Raw genomic sequence first — 20040 nt, forward strand, 5'->3', positions numbered from 1 at the left:
CGGGTGGCATCCCCAGTGGAGGCATTATGTGCGAGGGCTGCGGCTATGGATGAGCATGTGCAAGGCCTGGGGCAATCTGTGCAGGCGCTGGCCGTTTTATGGATATTAGACATTTTAATTCCCAATTCTTTTTAAAATGAATTCAAATTTCACCTCCTCACCTGAGGAAGGAGCAGTGCTCTGAAAGCTCGTGTTTGAAACAAACATGTTGGACTTTAACCTGGTGTTGTCAGACTTCTTACTGTGCTCACCCCAGTCCAACGCCGGCATCTCCACAGTGTAAGTAAGAAAGCAGCTGCAAGCACATTGCAATATTTACCTGAGTTTTAATCAGTTCCTTCAATTTCCATTGCTTCCCCCACGTTGGGCGCGATTCTCCGATGCCGCGCGGCATCGGGAAAGCCGTCGTGAACTCGGCCTAGTTTCACGACGGCGTCGGAAGCCGCTCCTCGCACCCTTTTCACCCAGGGGGCTAGGAGCGGCGTTGTGAGAAACTCGGCCGCCGGGCCTTGACGCTTGCGTCAAAGCGGCGCGCCGAGAATGACACGACGGCGGCGCCTAAGTGACATCAGCCACGCATGCGCAGGTTGGCTGGCTCCAATCCGCGCATGCGCGGTTGCCGTCTTCCCCTCCACTGCCCCGCAAGACATGGTGGCTTGATCTTGCAGGGCGGCGGAGGGGAAAGAGTGCATCTCTTAGAGACGCCGCCCGACGATCGGCGGGCACGGATCGCGGGCTAGTCACCTCCCGAGCACGCCCGTGGTGCTCGTTCTTCTCTCCGCCCCCCACAGGCCCCACACTTTGCTGTCGCGCGATGTTCACGCCGGCAGCGACCAGGTGTGGTTGGCGCCGCCGTGAACCGGTCGGGTTCGTCAGGCCACTCGGCCCATCCGGGCCGGAGAATCGCCGGTCGCCGTAAAAAACGGCGAACGGCGATTCCGCGGCAGCCATTTTGGGGGGGGTGGGAGAATCGCAGGGGGTGCCAGGGCGGCGTGTCGTGATTCGCCCGGCCCTTCTGCGATTCTCCCACCCAGCGTGGGGAGCGAAGAATCGCGCCCGTTGTTTTCAGTAAGTTTCAGGAAGTCGGGATAAACTGTCGATAGAAAATCAATGTTAAAGTTGTGGTGACACATCACTCCAATTGACCACTTCACATACGTGAATAGGCAGATCTCCTCTCCCGAGAGGGTTGTGCACACCAGCCTGGCACACTCGAGCTAAGTATGGAAATTGGTCGGGTGGAACTAGATGACTTCCATGGGAATGTTAAAGTCCTATCTCTTCAGGTTGGCAATGTTAATTTTATTTTGCTTGGAAAGCAAACAGTTGGCATGGCAATGGGATTATGATACCGTAATTTAAATATGATGATTCTAAAGTTGTCATAGCAATTCGGAGAAATCGGTAGCTGAATAGAAGGATATATTTTAGGAGTCCTTGGTCCTGCCCTCCTGGGAGTGGGAGGTGGGCACATGGACATTCACTCCCAATAAACTCAAACTTAACATATGTATTCCCATTGGGAAGTGCTTGTTGTCCCCATTCTAAAAATGACCTGAAGGCTCTGCACAAAGGTCTGTGATCAGTCTATGGCCCCCAAATCGACAGTGTGATACCCATCCTCTCTGCAGACGGCAATCAGCTCCGAACAAATGGCTATGAGATTTTCTCTCACTGGGTAGAGCACTCTCCTGAACTAACAATCCATAGTGTGCAATTATACCATTGAGCCACTTGCACAGCACCACACACTGGAATAGCTTGCTCCTTGGTGCTTCTCAAGCTGAAGTTACCAAGGCCATATAGCAGCTTTCTATTTGTGAGAAGCTGATGGCAACCCACCTAAAATATTCAGGTATGGAGGGACTGACATGGTGCTTCTGCCTAATCTAAAATGAAGGTACTGTGCCCCATGACTACACGGATGCCTCCATAACTCACTTCTGCAAATGGAAAGGGAGTATGTCCACCTATGACAATCACTATGGAACGTAACAGGTTGGATTCTCCGATCCGCCAGCCACCTTTTCCTACGTGGTGCGTCCTCATCATCAGCGGGTTAGGGCAGCATGTGGCGCAGTGGTTAGCACTGGGACTGCGGCGCTGAGGACCCGGGTTCGAATCCCGGCCCTGGGTCACTGTCCGTGTGGAGTTTGCACATTCTCCCCATGTCTGCGTGGGTTTCACCCCCACAACCCAAAGATGTGCAGGTTAGGTGGATTGGCCACGCTAAATTGCCACTTAATTGGAAAAAAATAATTGGCTACTCTAAATTTATAAAAAAAAAAAAAAAAATCATCAGCGGGTTCTTCCATTCCGACAACACTCCAATGGGATTTCCCATTGTGGCCACCCCACGCCGTTGGGAAACCCTCGGGCATGGGTGCGCTGCCAGCAAAGTGGAGCATCCCGCCAACGAATAGTTCCACCTAACTTCTTTCAACAGCAGGAAAAATTATTGCAACGGTTATTCTGAATTGGATTGTCATTCACCGAATTGACATTATGTACCCTGAATAACACTGTGCCTTCTGTGACGGATGAGGAACAAGAGACAGGGGGTGAGACTCTCCCTTGCCCACGCCAAAAACTGGAACGGCGATTGGGCAGAAATTGGCTCACGATGCCAAAATCAGGGCAAGTGCCGGTTTGACCCGGTTTGACACTGGGTCATGATACCCAGCCCCCTCCAAATCAGGGCTATCGGAACGCGCACCACGCACAGTCGCAACCCCAACCCTGTTGGAATGTCGTTGACCAATCCACCCGCGACGCTCCGTCTCCAATGAGCCAAGTTCCCAACGGCTGTGGGGTTGAGGTGGGGGGGTTACACAGTCCAGCACAGCCGGCGCTATCTTGTCCGACGTGATCTGTGCATATGTAGGGGGTGTAGGTGTACGCAAGGCTGCAGCTCGTCAGCCCTGCACATGTGCAACATGAGGCCTGGTGATTCTCCAGCCGCTTTCCGCGGGTGTTTCACACGGCGCTGGTGCTTGCCCCTCACCGGTAGCAGATTTGGTGAGGTTTTTGCGCCGATCTTCCCATCGTGAAACGCCACAGACCTTCCGTTGGCATCGGCACTTAGCCTCAGGACAGAGAATCCAACTCATGGGCTGGAATTCATCAGCCATTGGGATTCTCTTTTCCTGCCCCCAGCGCATCCCTGCCCATGGGTTTCCGGGTGGCATGGGGCAACTTCAATGGGAAATCTGATTGACAAGAGACGGGAGTGTGAATCCTAATGCCAGCGAACAGCGCGCCGCCAAGAAACACATGGCCGGGAATCCCACCCATAATCTTTGTAGTATATCAAATTCAGGAAATGTCCTGCGATCAATATAAGGATATCTATATGGAATTTGTTTTGCTCATTTCACAATGGCATGCTGGACAATGTGATACAAGCTGCTATGTCATCAGATTCCTTTCCTGTCACCAGTGACACCAAGCAAGGCTATGTATTGGCACGAGCTGTATTTTCCATATACTTCTCGGCCTTCTCGAGTTCGCAATCAAAGATATTGACACAGGATTGCACATCGAGACTTGGTCTAATGTCACACATAAGACAACATCAACCTAGACTGTAAACCAATCTTTGTTTGTGCTGAACACTCATCTGTCGAAGCAATTGTCTAAAGCCACCTACACTGATAATTAATAATGATTTACAATCAACAATTCCAGATAGCACACCAGCAGGGTCCTTGGCTGATTGGAATGTATTAGTTGTTCCTTACATAAGGATCATTGAGACAAGTCTGCTCCTGCCCTGGGGAGTCACCTACAAGGAATGTCAAATGGCATACTCGTGCTCATTTGTTCCCCTTAGAAGAAAAAATTATTGTTTGCAGCTTACAGCTTTCCAACCAGAACACAAAATTATTCTCATAATGTACCGTTTTGATCAGGTGAGGAGGGGTAGAATGGCTCCCAATGTTCTCACTAATAGATAGACTGGCAGGGTTCAAACTTGTAGGATGGATGGAGAGAGAGAGAGAGACAGCACCCACTCAGGGTTCTGCCTCTTGAGTTCTGGATGGCCAGGTGAAAAGGAGCTTCTTAAAACACAAAGCAGGATTAGTTGGATCATCGCATGATCCCTTCTCAACAACTGACTGATTACCCAAATATGGTCATAACAGTTTGATTTCAAGTCCATGCTTTAGATATGATTGGATTTTTTGACATGTGAGTTTATTTCCTAGTGAGTGTCCATTTCCCCAAAAAGGATTGTGTCCCAGTTGAACCCAGTTGAACATACAACTGATTGTCTGGATGTTTTAGGAATCCGCCAGAAGATCCATAGAATCCAATAGGATTCCTACAGTTCAGAAGGAGGCCATTCGGCCATAGAGTCTGCACCAAACCTCCGCAAGAGTATTCTACCTAGCCCCCCCCGCCCAATCTCTGTGATCCCGTGCATTGATCATGGCCAATCCACCTAACTGCACATCTTTGGACTGTGGGAGGAAACCAGAGCACCTGGAGGAAACCCACACAGGCACGGGGAGAATGTGCAAACTCTACACAGACGATCACCCAAGGTCAGAATCGAACCTGGGTTCCTGGCGCTCTGAGGCAGCAGTGCTAGCCACTGTGCTACCGTGCCATTCTAAATCAAAGTGCAGAATGTGGACATTGGGCCCACCAACTCCGAAATGCTGAGTGTGCCCTCTACTACTTGAGCTAATTCCCCCAAGATGTGGTCATTCTCAATCCTCTGAGGTGATTGTCTTTGATGTTTCTTTTAGACCATCTGACTCCACTAAATTAGCTTTGGAATTTATACGGTACAGTTATACAAATGTCAACCATCTTAGAAACTGTTTTATGACTAATGCTGTTCAGTCTTTTAAAACTCAGCCAGCAGTTTCAGCCCAATAAATAAATAAAGTCAATATCATTTTTTACATTTGTTATTTTTTTCACGAAATGTTCAGCAGACACATTAAGTTCAGGAGAATTCATATTAACTGAAATTATAACAGCAATATACCTGACAGGGAATGATAGGCACATGATATTATTACATCAATACAAGTCTCTGTCCTCTTACAATAATCTCAGACTCCATAAATTAAAAATGGCTCTGTGCAAGGATTATGAGTTTGAGGTTCTGAACTATGCCATTTGTCTGTGAGTCTTTACTGCATTGTGAAGCTCTTTCAAACAAATATTTCTTGACTTTGTTTGTTTTAATTATTCAGGTATATGATGATGGAAAATATTTGTACCTTGTCATGGAATTAATGAGAGGAGGAGAACTGCTTGATCGGATTCTGAGGCAGAAGTGTTTCTCAGAGAGAGAGGCCAGTGCAGTACTTTATACAATTACAAAGACTGTGGAATATCTACACTCACAAGGGGTATGTTCTAATTGTCATTTGGTGGGACAGAATTTGAGAATTGCTGAAATAAAGAAACATGTTGAAGCTTTTCGTCTTGCACTCATCAGGACTCTATGGCCGGAATCTTCACAAAAATGGACAGAATGTTGGCTCATGCGGGAAAACCAGTGTGAAGCTTGCAGTCAAACCTGCAAATGTAATGTTAATTCATGCAAATCGGGGGCTCACGTTCTTCCTGGGCATGAACCTAATTACGTCACCTGGGGGGAGCGAGGAAGATCTCATTCTGAGATCTCGCTGGCGCAGATCCTATTTTTCGTTTCTCGGGTGGTTTGGCGGCTATTACAGGATTTGTGCACATGGTCAACAGGGCTATTAGATCGTGGCCTATATCTGTATTCTTAATAAGTGTCCTGATGAGTGTAAGATGAAAAACCTTGAATCTTGAAGGTTTCAATTTCAGTGGTGTATAACAAAAGCATAGTTACCCAGTTGCACTGTATGCACACAAAAATAAACTTGTGAGTATGATGTATGCTTTCAAGGGAGCCCTGTGTTTAAACGCTGTCCTTTCCTTGGAACATCCACATTTTCCTGGGCAGATTACATCCACTACAGACCCCTGTCCCTGGGAGTTGGGAGAAAAATCTGCCATCCAGGATGAAATATTATTACTGGGCGGCACGCTGGCACAGTGGTTAGCACTGTTGCTTCACAGCACCAGGGATCTGGGTTCGATTCCTGGCTTGGGTCACTGCCAGTGCGGAGTCTGCACGTTCTCCCCGTGTCGGCGTGGGTTTCCTCCGGGTGTTCCGGTTTCCTCCCACAAGTCCCGAAAGACGTGCTGTTAGGTGAATTGGACATTCTGAATTCTCCCTCTGTGTAACCAAACAGGTGCCGTAGTGTGGCGACTAGGGGCTTTTCACAATAACTTAATTGCAGTATTAATGTAAGCCTACTTGTGACACTAATAAAGATTATTATCATTAAAAGCACACAATTGTGAGGGCAGGCAAAATACCCAATAAGAACTTAGTGCATGGGCTGTTAAAGGATGCTGAGAAGCATTAGCTTATGGTGAAGGAGCGTATGGACATTAGGCATTTTAAGGAGATCCAATCAAAAGCAAGTGCAATGAGGAGATTCTCATAAGATATGTTGGAATTTGAATTACCACTATCACTTGCCTGGAATACAGAACCTGAAGGTCGATTTCCCCCCCCCCCCCCATATATTGTTCTGGAAATCTAAGAAAAAAGTAAAATCTTGCATTGGCATAGCTCCTTTCATGATCTCAGAATGTCCTCAAGTACTTTGCAGCTGAGGAACTACAGTTCAAATGTGATTAGTTTTATAGTGTAGCCAGTTTGTGTACAGTTAGACCCCACAAACAAGAATATAAATGGCACAATAATCTGTTTCCATGATAATTGGTTGAGGGATAAACATTGGCCATAACACTGGGAAAAATGCTAACACTAGCTCTTCTGTCCATTGTGCTATTGAGTTAAAGGATAACAGGTCACTGTAAGAGGCGTAGTAAATTGGCTGCTGAGTTTCTTGCATTACAACAGTGATTACACTATGATGTAAAGTACTTTGTGATGCCCTGAAATTGTGAAAGGTATAGATATTTTTTTCTCCAGTTTAATTTGGTGACTGTTATGCAGGTTCAGAGCTTTCCACGCATTCCATGATTCCAGCTCCTGTTGAAATGAATGTAGGCAATTTCAACCCAAGGCCAGCAGAATGAAGTCAGGAAGATGCTCATTGTGAACAGTGAAAATGTCACACTGGTGTAGAAGTGGGCAGTACGGTAGCATTATGGATAGCATAATTGCTTCACAGCTCCAGGGTCCCAGGTTCGATTCCGGCTTGGGTCACTGTCTGTGCGGAGTCTGCACATCCTCCCCGTGTGTGCCTGGGTTTCCTCCGGGTGCTCCGGTTTCCTCCCACAGTCCAAAGATGTGCAGGTTAGGTGCATTGGCCATGATAAATTGCCCTTAGTGTTCAAAAGTGCCCTTAGTGTTAGGTGGGGTTACTGGGTTATGGGGATAGGGTGGAGGTGTTGACCTTGGGTAGGGTGCTCTTTCAAGAGCCGGTGCAGACTTGATGGGCCGAATGGCCTCCTTCTGCACTGTGCATTCTATCTATGTAAATGTCAATTCAGTTTTTGGGGTAACCTAGATGGGGAGTCATTCTTTTCCTCTATTCTCTATTTTGCCCATTCTCTATCTCGCCCATTCTCTCTTTTGCTCATGCTATACTTGATTTGGGCCTGCCTGGTGCTGACAATGGGTTCTCAAAATGGGAAGTGTTTTCAACTGACATCCTTTACCCTGATGAGGACAACAGTGACACCATGGCTAGAATTTCCTTTGCAGTTGAAATCCTTGTGTGTGCAATTTTCTGGTTAATACATTGGTATGAAATTTTCCTGTCCGCTAATTTAAAAAGTAATCATAACCTCATTTATCTTGAAAGAACTTGAAGATAGCAGGTTGAAGGTGATTTTCACTTTTACCGCCTGGGCAATTTCTAAATGAGGCGGATGATCTGCTCTGCTGGATTACTGCTTGGGCAGCAAAAGAGGTAATTACTGACTGCCGACTCAGTACAAGATTGCCCACTACTGCGTACTAGGGGTGATTATGAAATCCATCACTTCCAGTAAGGAACAATATTCACAGATAGAAGACATCAGGAAATCTCCAGCCTGAAACTTGTTCATTTTTGATTTATTGCTGGTGATTCAGTGCTGCTTTCTCATTCCTGATAGGTTGTTCATCGAGATCTGAAGCCAAGTAACATTTTGTATGTGGATGAGTCAGGAAATCCAGAATCCATTAGGATATGTGACTTTGGTTTTGCCAAGCAGCTCCGGGCTGAGAATGGCCTTCTAATGACTCCGTGTTATACAGCCAATTTTGTAGCACCTGAGGTAAGGGGACATCACTATATGTTGATTGTCTGAAGAGATTAACAAGAACTCATCAACACTGTAAACCGATGCTTGTTTTGAATGGCCTTTTCTGTAGTTTTGTTGATTTTTCAAACATATTCTTCAAAATACGTCATATTTAGATTAGGATTGATACATTCAAGTGCATTGAATAGGAGAATAGGAATGTTCTTGTTCGATAGTGGCCTTTTTCAAAGTGAACTATCAGATGATTTTTTTCTTGAATATGTTATTCATTCCTCTGTGGGAGTTAGTTCCTTGTACAGTTTAGGTAAGCATTCAGGGTAATGGGTCTAGTTTACACCATTTCTACAGTTACAAAAATAGGTATAATATGCATGACTGAAAAACAAAAATAATTACCTTTCAAATATTTTAAAGGCCAGAGATGCCAATCTATTTTGATTGTGTTTGGGGACTTTCAAACATTTTTTCGGAAAAGGATTTGGACATGAGTGGGATTGGAATATTACTTTAATGCTAATGGTTTAAAATCTGTTTTTCGTTCGTGTGCTGTTGCAATTGAGCAAAGAAACGATGGGTGTATTAGACCATAAGATATAGGAGCAGAATTAGGCCACTCGGCCCATCGAGTCTGCTCCGCTATTCAATCATGGCTGATATTTTCTCATCCCCATTCTCCTGCCTTCTCCCCATAACCCCCGATCCCCTTATTAATCATGAACCTATCTATCTCTGTCTTAAAGACACTCAGTGAATTGGCCTCCACAGCCTTCTGCGGCAAAGAGTTCCGCAGATTCACCACCCTCTGGCTGAATAAATTCCTCCTCATCTCTGTTTTAAAGGATTGTTCCTTTAGTCTGAGATGTTGTCCTCTGGTTCTAGTTTTTCCACCAAGAGGAATCATCCTCTCCACGTCCACTCTATCCAGGCCTAGCAGTATCCTGTAAGTTTCAATAAGATCCCCTTTCATCCTTCTAAACTCCTAACGAGTACAGACCTAAAGTCCTCAAACATTCTTCATACGACAAGTTCTTCATTCCAGGGATCATTCTTGTGAACCTCCTCTGGACCCTTTCCAAGGCCAGCATATTCTTCCTTAGATATGGGGCCCAAAACTGCTCACAATAGTCCAAATGGGGTCTGACCGAGTTTATACAGCCTCAGAAGTACATTCCTGGTCTTGTATTCTAGCCCTCTCGACATGAATGCTAACATTGCATTTTATTCTTAACTTCCGACTGAACCTGCATGGTAACCTTAAAAGAATCGTGAACAAGGACTCCCAAGTCCCTTTGTGCTTCTGCTTTCCGAAGCATTTCCCCATTTAGAAAATAGTCCATGCCTAAATTCCTCCTTCCGAAGTGCATAACCTCACACTTTTGATAAGTTTACCCAAGAGATAATGAGAAATCACAAACATGGAGCCATAATGGTCTGGAACAAGAAATGCTTCTTCAGCCCATTGTAGCTGCTTCCAATGGGCATTCACAACTAATGAAGCTTGATGATAGGATCAGACAGAAGGGCTGTGTAAATGTGTTGGGTTCCCTAAACACTGACAACAAAGGACTTGTACCAAAAAGTAGTTTATTCGCAGGCTTGGCAGCTACTTCATGCTTGTGCTCTGCCCGTGCTCCCTGAGATAACCCCCACGCTCCCAACACATGACCTTTTTGTAGCCATGTCATCACCTTCTCATGTGGCCACTTGGTCTACATCTTCCCCATTTAGTTGGAATACCCAGTGGTATAGAATATGAGAGTGTGCGCCATTGGAAACAATGTACGGACCATTTTGTAACCTACAAGCTGACAATACATAACTATTTTACAGATATAGTGAGGCATGGATTAAGCTGTTGCAGCTGGTGCATAGCTCATTGCATCTCCTTTACCCTACCCCCTTTTCACAGCAGAACGATGAGATTCAAAAGTCAGTTCTAGACTGAATGGTAATGAAGTCCTGGAACCTTGGGCGGATTCTCCTCTCTGACAGCAGAGTGTCAGCGCCGACGGCAAAACAGGAGTGTTTCACTCCGCGTTCGGTGCCCGTTCTGGGACCCCCATTCTGCGCCGTACAAGGGGGCCAGCAGGGGCGCGGCGGGAAGCGGGGGGGTGCGGCCTCGGAGCCGCATCAGAGATGCGGCGCCACGCAATCGATGCGATGCCGCATTGCACATAAGGCGACGCAAGCGCACAGGCTGCCGATGGAGCAACATGGCGCCACGGCGAGCAGTGCCCCGGTTCACAGACCATGATCTGGAGATGCTCCTGGACGCCCTCGAGGAGAGGAGAAGGCAAAAGTACCCTGGACCTGGCCAGAGGGTCCCACTCAACATGGCCCAGCATCTGTGGAGGGAGGTGGACATGGCCGTCAGTGCCATTGCATTGAGACCCAGGTCTGGCGAGCAGTGCCGCAAAAATATCAACGGCCTACTGAGGGCAGCCAGTGTGAGTACCCAGCAGTGCCCATGGCACCAATCCCCCTACCCCCACATGTGTAACACCCACCTCCTCCCCACGGGGAACGGTACAAACACAGCTGTGACCCGCAAGCTGCAGCTACCCATGCAAGCCACATTGGCCGTGTGCCCTGTGCATCCATGCCAACATAGATCCAACTGCATGCATCGGACCGCCTAACAATTGTGTCATTTCACGCCCCCGCCAGGAGAAGAGCGGCCATAACCAGCGAGAACGTGCCCAAACTGGAAGGGGTGAACCTGACTTGCGGCCCCTCACCGTGCACGTGCAGAGGGCACTGGACATAGCTGGTGCACCCGAGGACCGGGGGATTGCCCATGCTGAGATCGGGGGCGCACCACCAAGTGAGATCCACCCCCTGCCTGGTCCCTTTCCCCTCAGCCCTCTTCCCTCAGCCCTCTCCCCTCAGCACACTACCCCAGCACTCTCCCCTCAGCACTCTCCCCTCAGCCCTCTCCCCTCAGCCCTCTCCCCTCAGCCATCTCCTCTCAGCCCTCTCCCCTCAGCCCTCTCCCCTCAGCCCTCTCCCCTCAGCCCTCTCCCCTCAGCCCTCTCCCCTCAGCCCTCTCCCCTCAGCCCTCTCCCCTCAGCCCTCTCCCCTCAGCCCTCTCCTCTCAGCCCTCTCCCCTCAGCCCTCTCCCCTCAGCCCTCTCCCCTCAGCCCTCTCCCCTCAGCACACTACCCCAGCACTCTCCCCTCAGCACTCTCCCCTCAGCACTCTCCCCTCAGCCCTCTCCCCTCAGCCCTCTCCCCTCAGCCCTCTCCCCTCAGCCCTCTCCCCTCAGCCCTCTCCCCTCAGCCCTCTCCCCTCAGCCCTCTCCTCTCAGCACACTACCCCACCCCTCTCCCCTCAGCCCTCTCCCCTCATCCCTCTCCCCTCAGCCCTCTCCCCTCAGCCCTCTCCCCTCAGCCCTCTCCTCTCAGCCCTCTCCCCTCAGCCCTCTCCCCTCAGCCCTCTCCCCTCAGCCCTCTCCCTCAGCCCTCTCCCCTCAGCACTCTCCCCTCAGCACTCTCCCCCTCAGCACTCTCCCCTCAGCCCTTTCCCCTCAGCACTCTCCCCTCAGCCCTCTCCCCTCAGCCCTCTCCCCTCAGCCCTCTCCCCTCAGCACTCTCCCCTCAGCACTCTCCCCTCAGCACTCTCCCCTCAACCCTCTCCCATCAGCACTCTCCCCTCAGCCCTCTCCCCTCAGCACTCTCCCCTCAGCCTTCTCCCCTCAGCCCTCTCCCCTCAGCCCCCTCCCCTCAGCACTCTCCCCTCAGCCCTCTCCCCTCAGCCCTCTCCCCTTAGCCCTCTCCCCTCAGCCCCCTCCCCTCAGCCCCCTCCCCTCAGCCCTCTCCCCTCAGCCCTCTCCCCTCAGCCCCCTCCCCTCAGCCCCCTCCCCCTCAGCCCTCTCCCCTCAGCCCCCTCCCCTCAGCTCTCTCCCCTCAGCTCTCTCCCCTCAGCCCTCTCCCCTCAGCCCTCTCCCCTCAGCCCTCTCCCCTCAGCCCTCTCCCCTCAGCTCTCTCCCCTCAGCCCTCTCCCCTCAGCTCTCTCCCCTCAGCCCTCTCCCCTCAGCCCTCTCCCCTCAGCTCTCTCCCCTCAGCTCTCTCCCCTCAGCTCTCTCCCCTCAGCTCTCTTCCCTCAGCACTCTCCCCTCAGCTCTCTCCCCTCAGCCCTCTCCCCTCAGCCCTCTCCCCTCAGCCCTCTCCACTCAGCACTTGCCCCTCAGCCCTCTCCCCTCAGCCCTCTCCCCTCAGCCCTTGCCCCTCAGCCCTCTCCCCTCAGCCCTCTCCCCTCAGCCCTCTCCCCTCAGCCCTCTCCCTTCAGCCCTCTCCCCTCAGCTCTCTTCCCTCAGCCCTCTCCCCTCAGCTCTCTCCCCTCAGCTCTCTTCCCTCAGCCCTCTCCCCTCAGCCCTCTCCCCTCAGCTCTCTCCCCTCAGCCCTCTCCCCTCAGCCCTCTCCCCTCAGCTCTCTCCCCTCTCAGCCCTCTCCTCTCAGCCCTCTCCCTCAGCCCTATCCCCTCAGCCCTCTCCCCTCAGCCCTCTCCCCTCAGCACTCTCCCCTCAGCCCTCTCCCCTCAGCACTCTCCCCTCAGCCCTCTCCCCTCAGCCCTCTCCCCTCAGCCCCCTCCCCCTCAGCCCTCTCCCCTCAGCCCCCTCCCCTCAGCTCTCTCCCCTCAGCTCTCTCCCCTCAGCCCTCTCCCCTCAGCCCTCTCCCCTCAGCTCTCTCCCCTCAGCTCTCTTCCCTCAGCACTCTCCCCTCAGCTCTCTCCCCTCAGCCCTCTCCCCTCAGCCCTCTCCCCTCAGCTCTCTCCCCTCAGCTCTCTCCCCTCAGCTCTCTCCCCTCAGCTCTCTTCCCTCAGCACTCTCCCCTCAGCTCTCTCCCCTCAGCCCTCTCCCCTCAGCCCTCTCCCCTCAGCCCTCTCCACTCAGCACTTGCCCCTCAGCCCTCTCCCCTCAGCCCTCTCCCCTCAGCCCTTGCCCCTCAGCCCTTGCCCCTCAGCCCTCTCCCCTCAGCCCTCGCCCCTCAGCCCTCTCCCCTCAGCCCTCTCCCTTCAGCCCTCTCCCTTCAGCCCTCTTCCCTCAGCCCTCTCCCCTCAGCTCTCTCCCCTCAGCTCTCTCCCCTCAGCCCTCTCCCCTCAGCCCTCTCCCCTCAGCTCTCTCCCCTCAGCCCTCTCCCGTCAGCTCTCTCCCCTCTCAGCCCTCTCCTCTCAGCCCTCTCCCTCAGCCCTATCCCCTCAGCCCTCTCCCCTCAGCCCTCTCCCCTCAGCACTCTCCCCTCAGCCCTCTCCCCTCAGCACTCTCCCCTCAGCCCTCTCCCCTCAGCCCTCTCCCCTCAGCCCTATCCCCTCCGCACTCTCCCCTCAGCACTCTACCCCAGCACTCTCTCCTCAGCACTCTCCCCCCAGCCCTCTCCCCTCAGCCCTCTCCCCTCAGGTCTCTTCCCTCAGCTCTCTTCCCTCAGCACACTAACCCCAGCAGTTTCACCTCAGCACTCTCCCCTGAGCCCTTTCCCTTCAGCCCTCTCCTCTCAGCCCTCTCCCTCAGCCCTATCCCCTCAGCCCTCTCCCCTCAGCCCTCTCCCCTCAGCACTCTCCCCTCAGCCCTCTCCCCTCAGCACTCTCCCCTCAGCCCTCTCCCCTCAGCCCTCTCCCCTCAGCCCTCTCCCCTCAGCCCCCTCCCCTCAGCCCCCTCCCCTCAGCCCCCTCCCCTCAGCCCTCTCCCCTCAGCCCTCTCCCCTCAGCCCCCTCCCCTCAGCCCCCTCCCCCTCAGCCCTCTCCCCTCAGCCCCCTCCCCTCAGCTCTCTCCCCTCAGCTCTCTCCCCTCAGCCCTCTCCCCTCAGCCCTCTCCCCTCAGCCCTCTCCCCTCAGCTCTCTCCCCTCAGCTCTCTTCCCTCAGCACTCTCCCCTCAGCTCTCTCCCCTCAGCCCTCTCCCCTCAGCCCTCTCCCCTCAGCTCTCTCCCCTCAGCTCTCTCCCCTCAGCTCTCTCCCCTCAGCTCTCTTCCCCTCAGCACTCTCCCCTCAGCTCTCTCCCCTCCAGCCCTCTCCCCTCAGCACCTCTCCCCTCAGCCCTCTCCCCTCAGCACTTGCCCCTCAGCCCTCTCCCCTCAGCCCTCTCCCCTCAGCCCTTGCCCCTCAGCCCTCTCCCCTCAGCCCTTGCCCCTCAGCCCTCTCCCCTCAGCCCTCTCCCTTCAGCCCTCTCCCCTCAGCTCTCTTCCCTCAGCCCTCTCCCCTCAGCTCTCTCCCTCAGCTCTCTTCCCTCAGCCCTCTCCCCTCAGCCCTCTCCCCTCAGCTCTCTCCCCTCAGCCCTCTCCCCTCAGCTCTCTCTCCTCTCAGCCCTCTCCCTCAGCCCTATCCCCTCAGCCCTCTCCCCTCAGCCCTCTCCCCTCAGCACTCTCCCCTCAGCCCTCTCCCCTCAGCACTCTCCCCTCAGCCCTCTCCCCTCCGCCCTCTCCCCCTCAGCCCTATCCCCTCCGCACTCTCCCCTCAGCACTCTACCCCAGCACTCTCTCCTCAGCACTCTCCCCCCAGCCCTCTCCCCTCAGCCCTCTCCCCTCAGGTCTCTTCCCTCAGCTCTCTTCCCTCAGCACACTAACCCCAGCAGTTTCACCTCAGCACTCTCCCCTGAGCCCTTTCCCTTCAGCACTGTCCCCTCAGCACTCCCCCCTCACCCCGTATCGTGACCCACACTCCCCCTCACCTGCCTAACCGTGATGGTGTATAGTGTGTCGCAGGGCCACGTGGTGACCGACCCGGAGCACCTGGCAGACACCGCCCCCGGCCAGCGCCTGGGTGGCCAGCCCTAAGGGACTCAGCGATGCGGAGGGCAGCTCCAACAACAGCCCTCCGGCCCAGTACAGTGATGACACGACGACCCAGAACACCAGCACACAGGGGACAGACAGGCACGACACCACGACACAGGACACCAGCACACAGGGGACAGACAGGCACGACACCACGACACAGGACACAGGCACACAGGGGGCGGACAGGCACGGCACCACGACACAGGACACCAGCACACAGGGGACAGACAGGCACGACACCACGACACAGGACACAGGCACACAGGGGGCGGACAGGCACGGCACGACGACACAGGACACAGGCACACAGGGGACAGACGGACATGACACCACGATACAGGATACAGGCACACAGGGGACAGACGGACATGAAAGAACACAACACGACACCACCACGGAGGGGACGAACATACGGGACATGGCACCCAAGGGTACCCCCAACCGCAGGTCTGATGAAGACACCGAGGTTGGCCCCTGCACCCTCCGCCGCCGCAGATACTCTCACCTCAGTTGGCCATTTTAGTGATGAGGATTCTGGGACATTAACTGGTGCGCACCACACAGCTGATCCGGTACAGCAGGTGGAGGTTGGAGCAGCAGAGACGCCGGACGGTCAGAGGGCAGCCCAGCCCCGGGAAACACCTGCCGCTCAGACGGGTCCCGGGTTCCTGGAGTTCCCCTGCCCACCCATAGACCCGATGCAGTCAGGGACCCAGGGGGGTGAGAATGTGACAGCCGGTTTCCAGCACCTGCAGACGCAAGTGCCGGAATGTATCCGCATCCAGGAGCAGGAACTGGTGCCGTTCATGAGAGTCACACAGGCCAACACCGCACAGCTGTCGTCCGCAGTGGAGACAATGGTGGCAACAGTGCCGGGCATGAGACTGAGTTTGCAGGGCCTGGGGCTATCTGTGCACGCGGCCTCCGCAGCCCAGGACAGGGCTGCCCTCTCACAGGCAGCCATGAGCCAGGGCCAACTGAACATCGCAGAGGCGCTCAACAACCTGGCGTGGTCTCAGCAGTCCATGGCCCAGTCCCAGCAGGCCATCGCTGAGAGCATCAGCACGACCGCAACAGATAACCCCTGTCGCCCAGCAACCACAGGCGGGCGGGTGTCCCTCAAACATGGCGGGGATGAACAATTGGGAAAGTATAAAGGAGTCATGCACACTGCCAGGGTACCTGGCGCAGACGTGCAGGATCGTGATCCTGTGGTCACAGACCACCTGCACGTTCATTGAATATGTATCCTTCCTGTTCAGGCGCGTGACCTTTTCCTCCGATGTGTGCTGCATGGCGATGTTCACTCCATTGATTGCCCCCTGCACCATGGGTATCCGGGCAACAGCGACGAAACACGCTGTGCGGGCATCCTAGTGTGTGCCGTCGTACATCGCGTCGGTGACCGCCCAGATGCATCTGTGCACCGATGGCTGGGAGATGCCGGACAGGTCCCAACTCAGTGACTGGAACGACCCTGTCGTGAAGACGTTGAGTGCGACCGTCACCTTGACGACCACCGGAGGTGTATGTCCACCCCCGGTCCCACGTGGTGCCAGGTGTGCCATCAGGTGCCAGATGTGGGTGACGGTTTCCCGGCTCAGCAGGAGTCTCCCCCTGCTTGCCTGTCCGGGAGGTCCTCGAAGGACATGCGGGGCCGGTACACACGTCGCATTGGACGCCTCCGTGGCCGTTGCACACCCTCCTCCTCCTCATCATCCTCCTGCAGTGGCTCCCGCACGGCGTGGTGCTCCTCCTGTCCCTACGGGCTTGTGGCCCTGCGGCCTTGGCAGCTTGCACGTGTCCCACTGCAGCCTGCTGCTCTACAACAGGCCCTGCCACCTTCCTGTCACGCCCATGCTCTAGCTCCCACTGGTCCTCATGCAGGGCCGCAGCCCACGCCACGACGGCCAAACGAAGCTGGAAGATCGCTAAACATTGTACTATCTGTAAGGGGCGGGAGTAGACAGGGTTTCAGCATTGGTATACACCCCTCCACAACCAGGTGCCATGGTCTACATGGCCGGCCCGGTTGCCAGCACGCGGCCCATCCCTACCCCCTCGGTGCCCTGAGATCCGTCGGCCGTCCCCTCTGCCAGGGCCACCGTCTGGTGGCAGTGCCTGCACTGGGGGGCTCCAATGTGTGCGGCCCTGGACCCACCAGCTGGTGGGTGCCGCCAGTTTGGTGGGTGGGGTGCGGGTGTCTGGCACACGTCAGGACGGTCTGGCCGCCCGCACCGTGAAGCGAACGCGTTGGGTGGTCAGCCGCATGTCTGCCGTCATGGGGTCTGGTCATTGTACCCGCCCTGCCATGGTGGGCCGTGGCCGCCCGCAGCCTTTGTCGCCCCCACCGCTCCTTCCCGACCCCCACCCCCGGATGTGTGGTCCACCCCACCCCCCCCACCCCCAGCCTCGGATGTGTGGGCCACCCCCCAGATGTGTGGGCCACCACCCACCCCCCGATATGTGGGCCACCCCCCACCCCCGGATGTGTGGGCCCCCACCCCCGGGTGTGTGGGCCCCCTCCCCCAACACCCCCGGATGTGTGGGGCCCCTCCCCCAACACCCCAGGATTTGTGGGGCCCCTCCCCCAACACCCCCGGATGTGTGCCCCCCTCCCCCAACATCCCAGGATTTGTGGGGCCCCTCCCCCAAAACCCCCGGATGTGTGCCCCCCTCCCCCAACACCCCCGGGTGTGTGGGCCCCCTCCCCCAACACCACCGGATGTGTGCCCCCCCCCCCATCCCCAGATATGTGGGGCCCCTCCCCTAACGCCCCCCGGGGCCCACTCCACGCCGTCACCCACCTCCACCCGCAGCAGCAGCTAGCACAACTGGCTGACGCTGTTAGAACGGTGCCGGTCACACCATCGGGACTTCGGCCCATCCGGCCCGGAGGATCCCTGCTCCAGCGGGGAATCGCTGCAGCGACCGTTTTCGCCGATTCTCCGAGCGGCCGGGCGGCATGCGTGGGCGCCCGTTTTGCCACGTATCGGAGAATGGCGTCCCGGTGTCGGAGCAGCTTCGCGTGATTCGCGCGGCGCCGTGTCGATTCTCAGACCCGGCGGGAGGTCGGGGAATTCCGCCCCTTGTGATTGATTTTCTCAGATACCTGAGCGTATGGTTATGCCATTTGGTGGTGTTGTGGTCTTGCTCTAACCAGTGTCCTTTGAGTGGGTGATCCAACATGTCACTGAGCTGGCCTCTGGTGGAACCTGCATGTCCAGTGGTGTAGGGGTCCTGTGCCAGAGGCCAAATGACTGAAGTGCTGCGTTATCAGTTGGTGCTGGTTCTGTAGGTGCCAGCAGTTGCGTACATACTGGGCGCAATCTGAGGCTACCATGTAATTTCAGTTGCAGGGCACCTGCAAATCTTATGAATCTTAATTTTGCCCTCGCGCTAATCATGCGTGAGGGGTGGGGGTCTATAACAGGTGGCATGCGCAGGCACCTAGCCATGAATGAGTGGTGCTGGTCGGTGCCAGGCAATTCTGAGGAACAAGCTTGAAGATCGAATGTGGGAAAGGTGCAAGATGTCAGCTGGTGGATTGGGGGGTGGCAGGCAGAACTGATGCCAGGAGAGAGGTGGTGACATACACTTGCAGCTCTTTGGAAGTCGTTTGTCGTCTTCCGAAATTAGGCAGCGGTCCCCCTGGTCATGCTGCCCGAATTGAAGATATGACTCAGCTGATAGTACTTGTTTCAGTGCATGGAAAACCTAAGCGTTTTTGGAGGTCTTCCTTCATCTGTGGTACTAGCATGGATTCAATGGTCTTGCCAGGGCCTGGGCAGATACTCATGCTAGAGGAAATGGATCCAATATAAATTTATTGCGATCTACCTTAATAGAATACTTTCTACTGTTGAGTCAACAGTACACTATGTTATGCCACATTGTGCAAGAGCATAGTCACTTCCAGTCCATGTGACCAGGAGTCACAACACAAGTGAATTAACCAATAATTCTTACAAAAGTTCCCAAAGTCTTTGGCCTTTGGCGGCCAATAAAATTACAGTCACCAGGGGCGGGATTCTCCCCTACCCGGCGAGGGGGCCGTACTGGCACCGAGGAGTGGTGTGAACCACTCCGGCGTCAGGCCGCCCGGAAGGTGCGGAATCCTCTGCACCTTCAGGGGCTAGGCCGGCGCCGGCGGGGTTGGCGTCGCGCGGGCCGGCACGGAAAAGCTTGGTGTCATGCCAAGCGGCGCCGAAGGGCCTCCGCCGGCCGGCGCGAGTTGACGCATGCGCGGGAGCACCAGCGTGTGCTGGCGTCATCCCAGCGCATGCGCAGGGGGGTTCTTCTCCGCGCCGGCCATGGCGGAAGTTGACAGCACCTGGCGCGGAGGGAAAAAGTGTCCCCACAGCACTGGACCGCCCGCGGATCAGTGGGCCCCGATCGCAGGCCAGGCCACCGTGGGGGTACCCCCCGGGGCCACATCCCCCCGCGCCCCCCCCAAGGACTCTGCAGGCCGCCTGCAGTGCCAGGTCCCGCCGGTACGACCTGGTTTGATTTACGCCGGCGGAACCGGCCAAACACGAGCGGCCACTCGACCCATCGCGGGCCGGAGAATCGGCGGGGGGGCCGCTGCCAATCCAATTTGGTACACAAGTTAGGTGGATTAGCCATGCAAAATTACCCCTTAAATGTCCAAAGATGTGATGGTTGGGTGGGATATGGGATTACAGAGATAGGTAGGTGCTCTTTTGGAGGGGTCTGTGCACACTCAATAGACTGAATGGCCTCGTTCTGCATTATAAGCATTCTATGGAAGTCAATATCCTTGACAGTGTGGAAAGGTAGTGTGTTGGAAATTGCACCTGTATCAATCTTCACTCTTATTCGATGTCTCCCAGCTTTATTTCAGCAAGTAGTGTGCGTTGCTGTAAAGGCTTCATGCTGACAGAATTAACAGGCTGCTCGGGTGATCATGTGAAATAGCTGCTTATCGGCTTAATCTTCATCTCGATTCACCTCACAGAATCACAGAATCTC

At 54.6% G+C, this 20040-nt stretch overlaps 1 protein-coding gene across 6 annotated transcripts in view; it reads left to right on the forward strand.

Annotated features, from left to right (window-relative positions):
- Positions 1–20040, forward strand: part of rps6ka2 (ribosomal protein S6 kinase, polypeptide 2) — a 498908-nt gene that overhangs the window by 456898 nt on the left and 21970 nt on the right. For all 6 annotated transcript variants that reach the window (XM_038808497.1, XM_038808501.1, XM_038808509.1 and 3 more), the window contains 2 exons: positions 5211–5369; positions 8131–8292. In XM_038808497.1, the coding sequence (XP_038664425.1) occupies positions 5211–5369; positions 8131–8292 (321 nt within the window). The remainder of the gene's footprint in view (positions 1–5210; positions 5370–8130; positions 8293–20040) is intronic.

The sequence above is a fragment of the Scyliorhinus canicula genome, chromosome 1 (assembly GCF_902713615.1).
Source record: "Scyliorhinus canicula chromosome 1, sScyCan1.1, whole genome shotgun sequence".
NCBI classification, from domain to species: domain Eukaryota; kingdom Metazoa; phylum Chordata; class Chondrichthyes; order Carcharhiniformes; family Scyliorhinidae; genus Scyliorhinus; species Scyliorhinus canicula.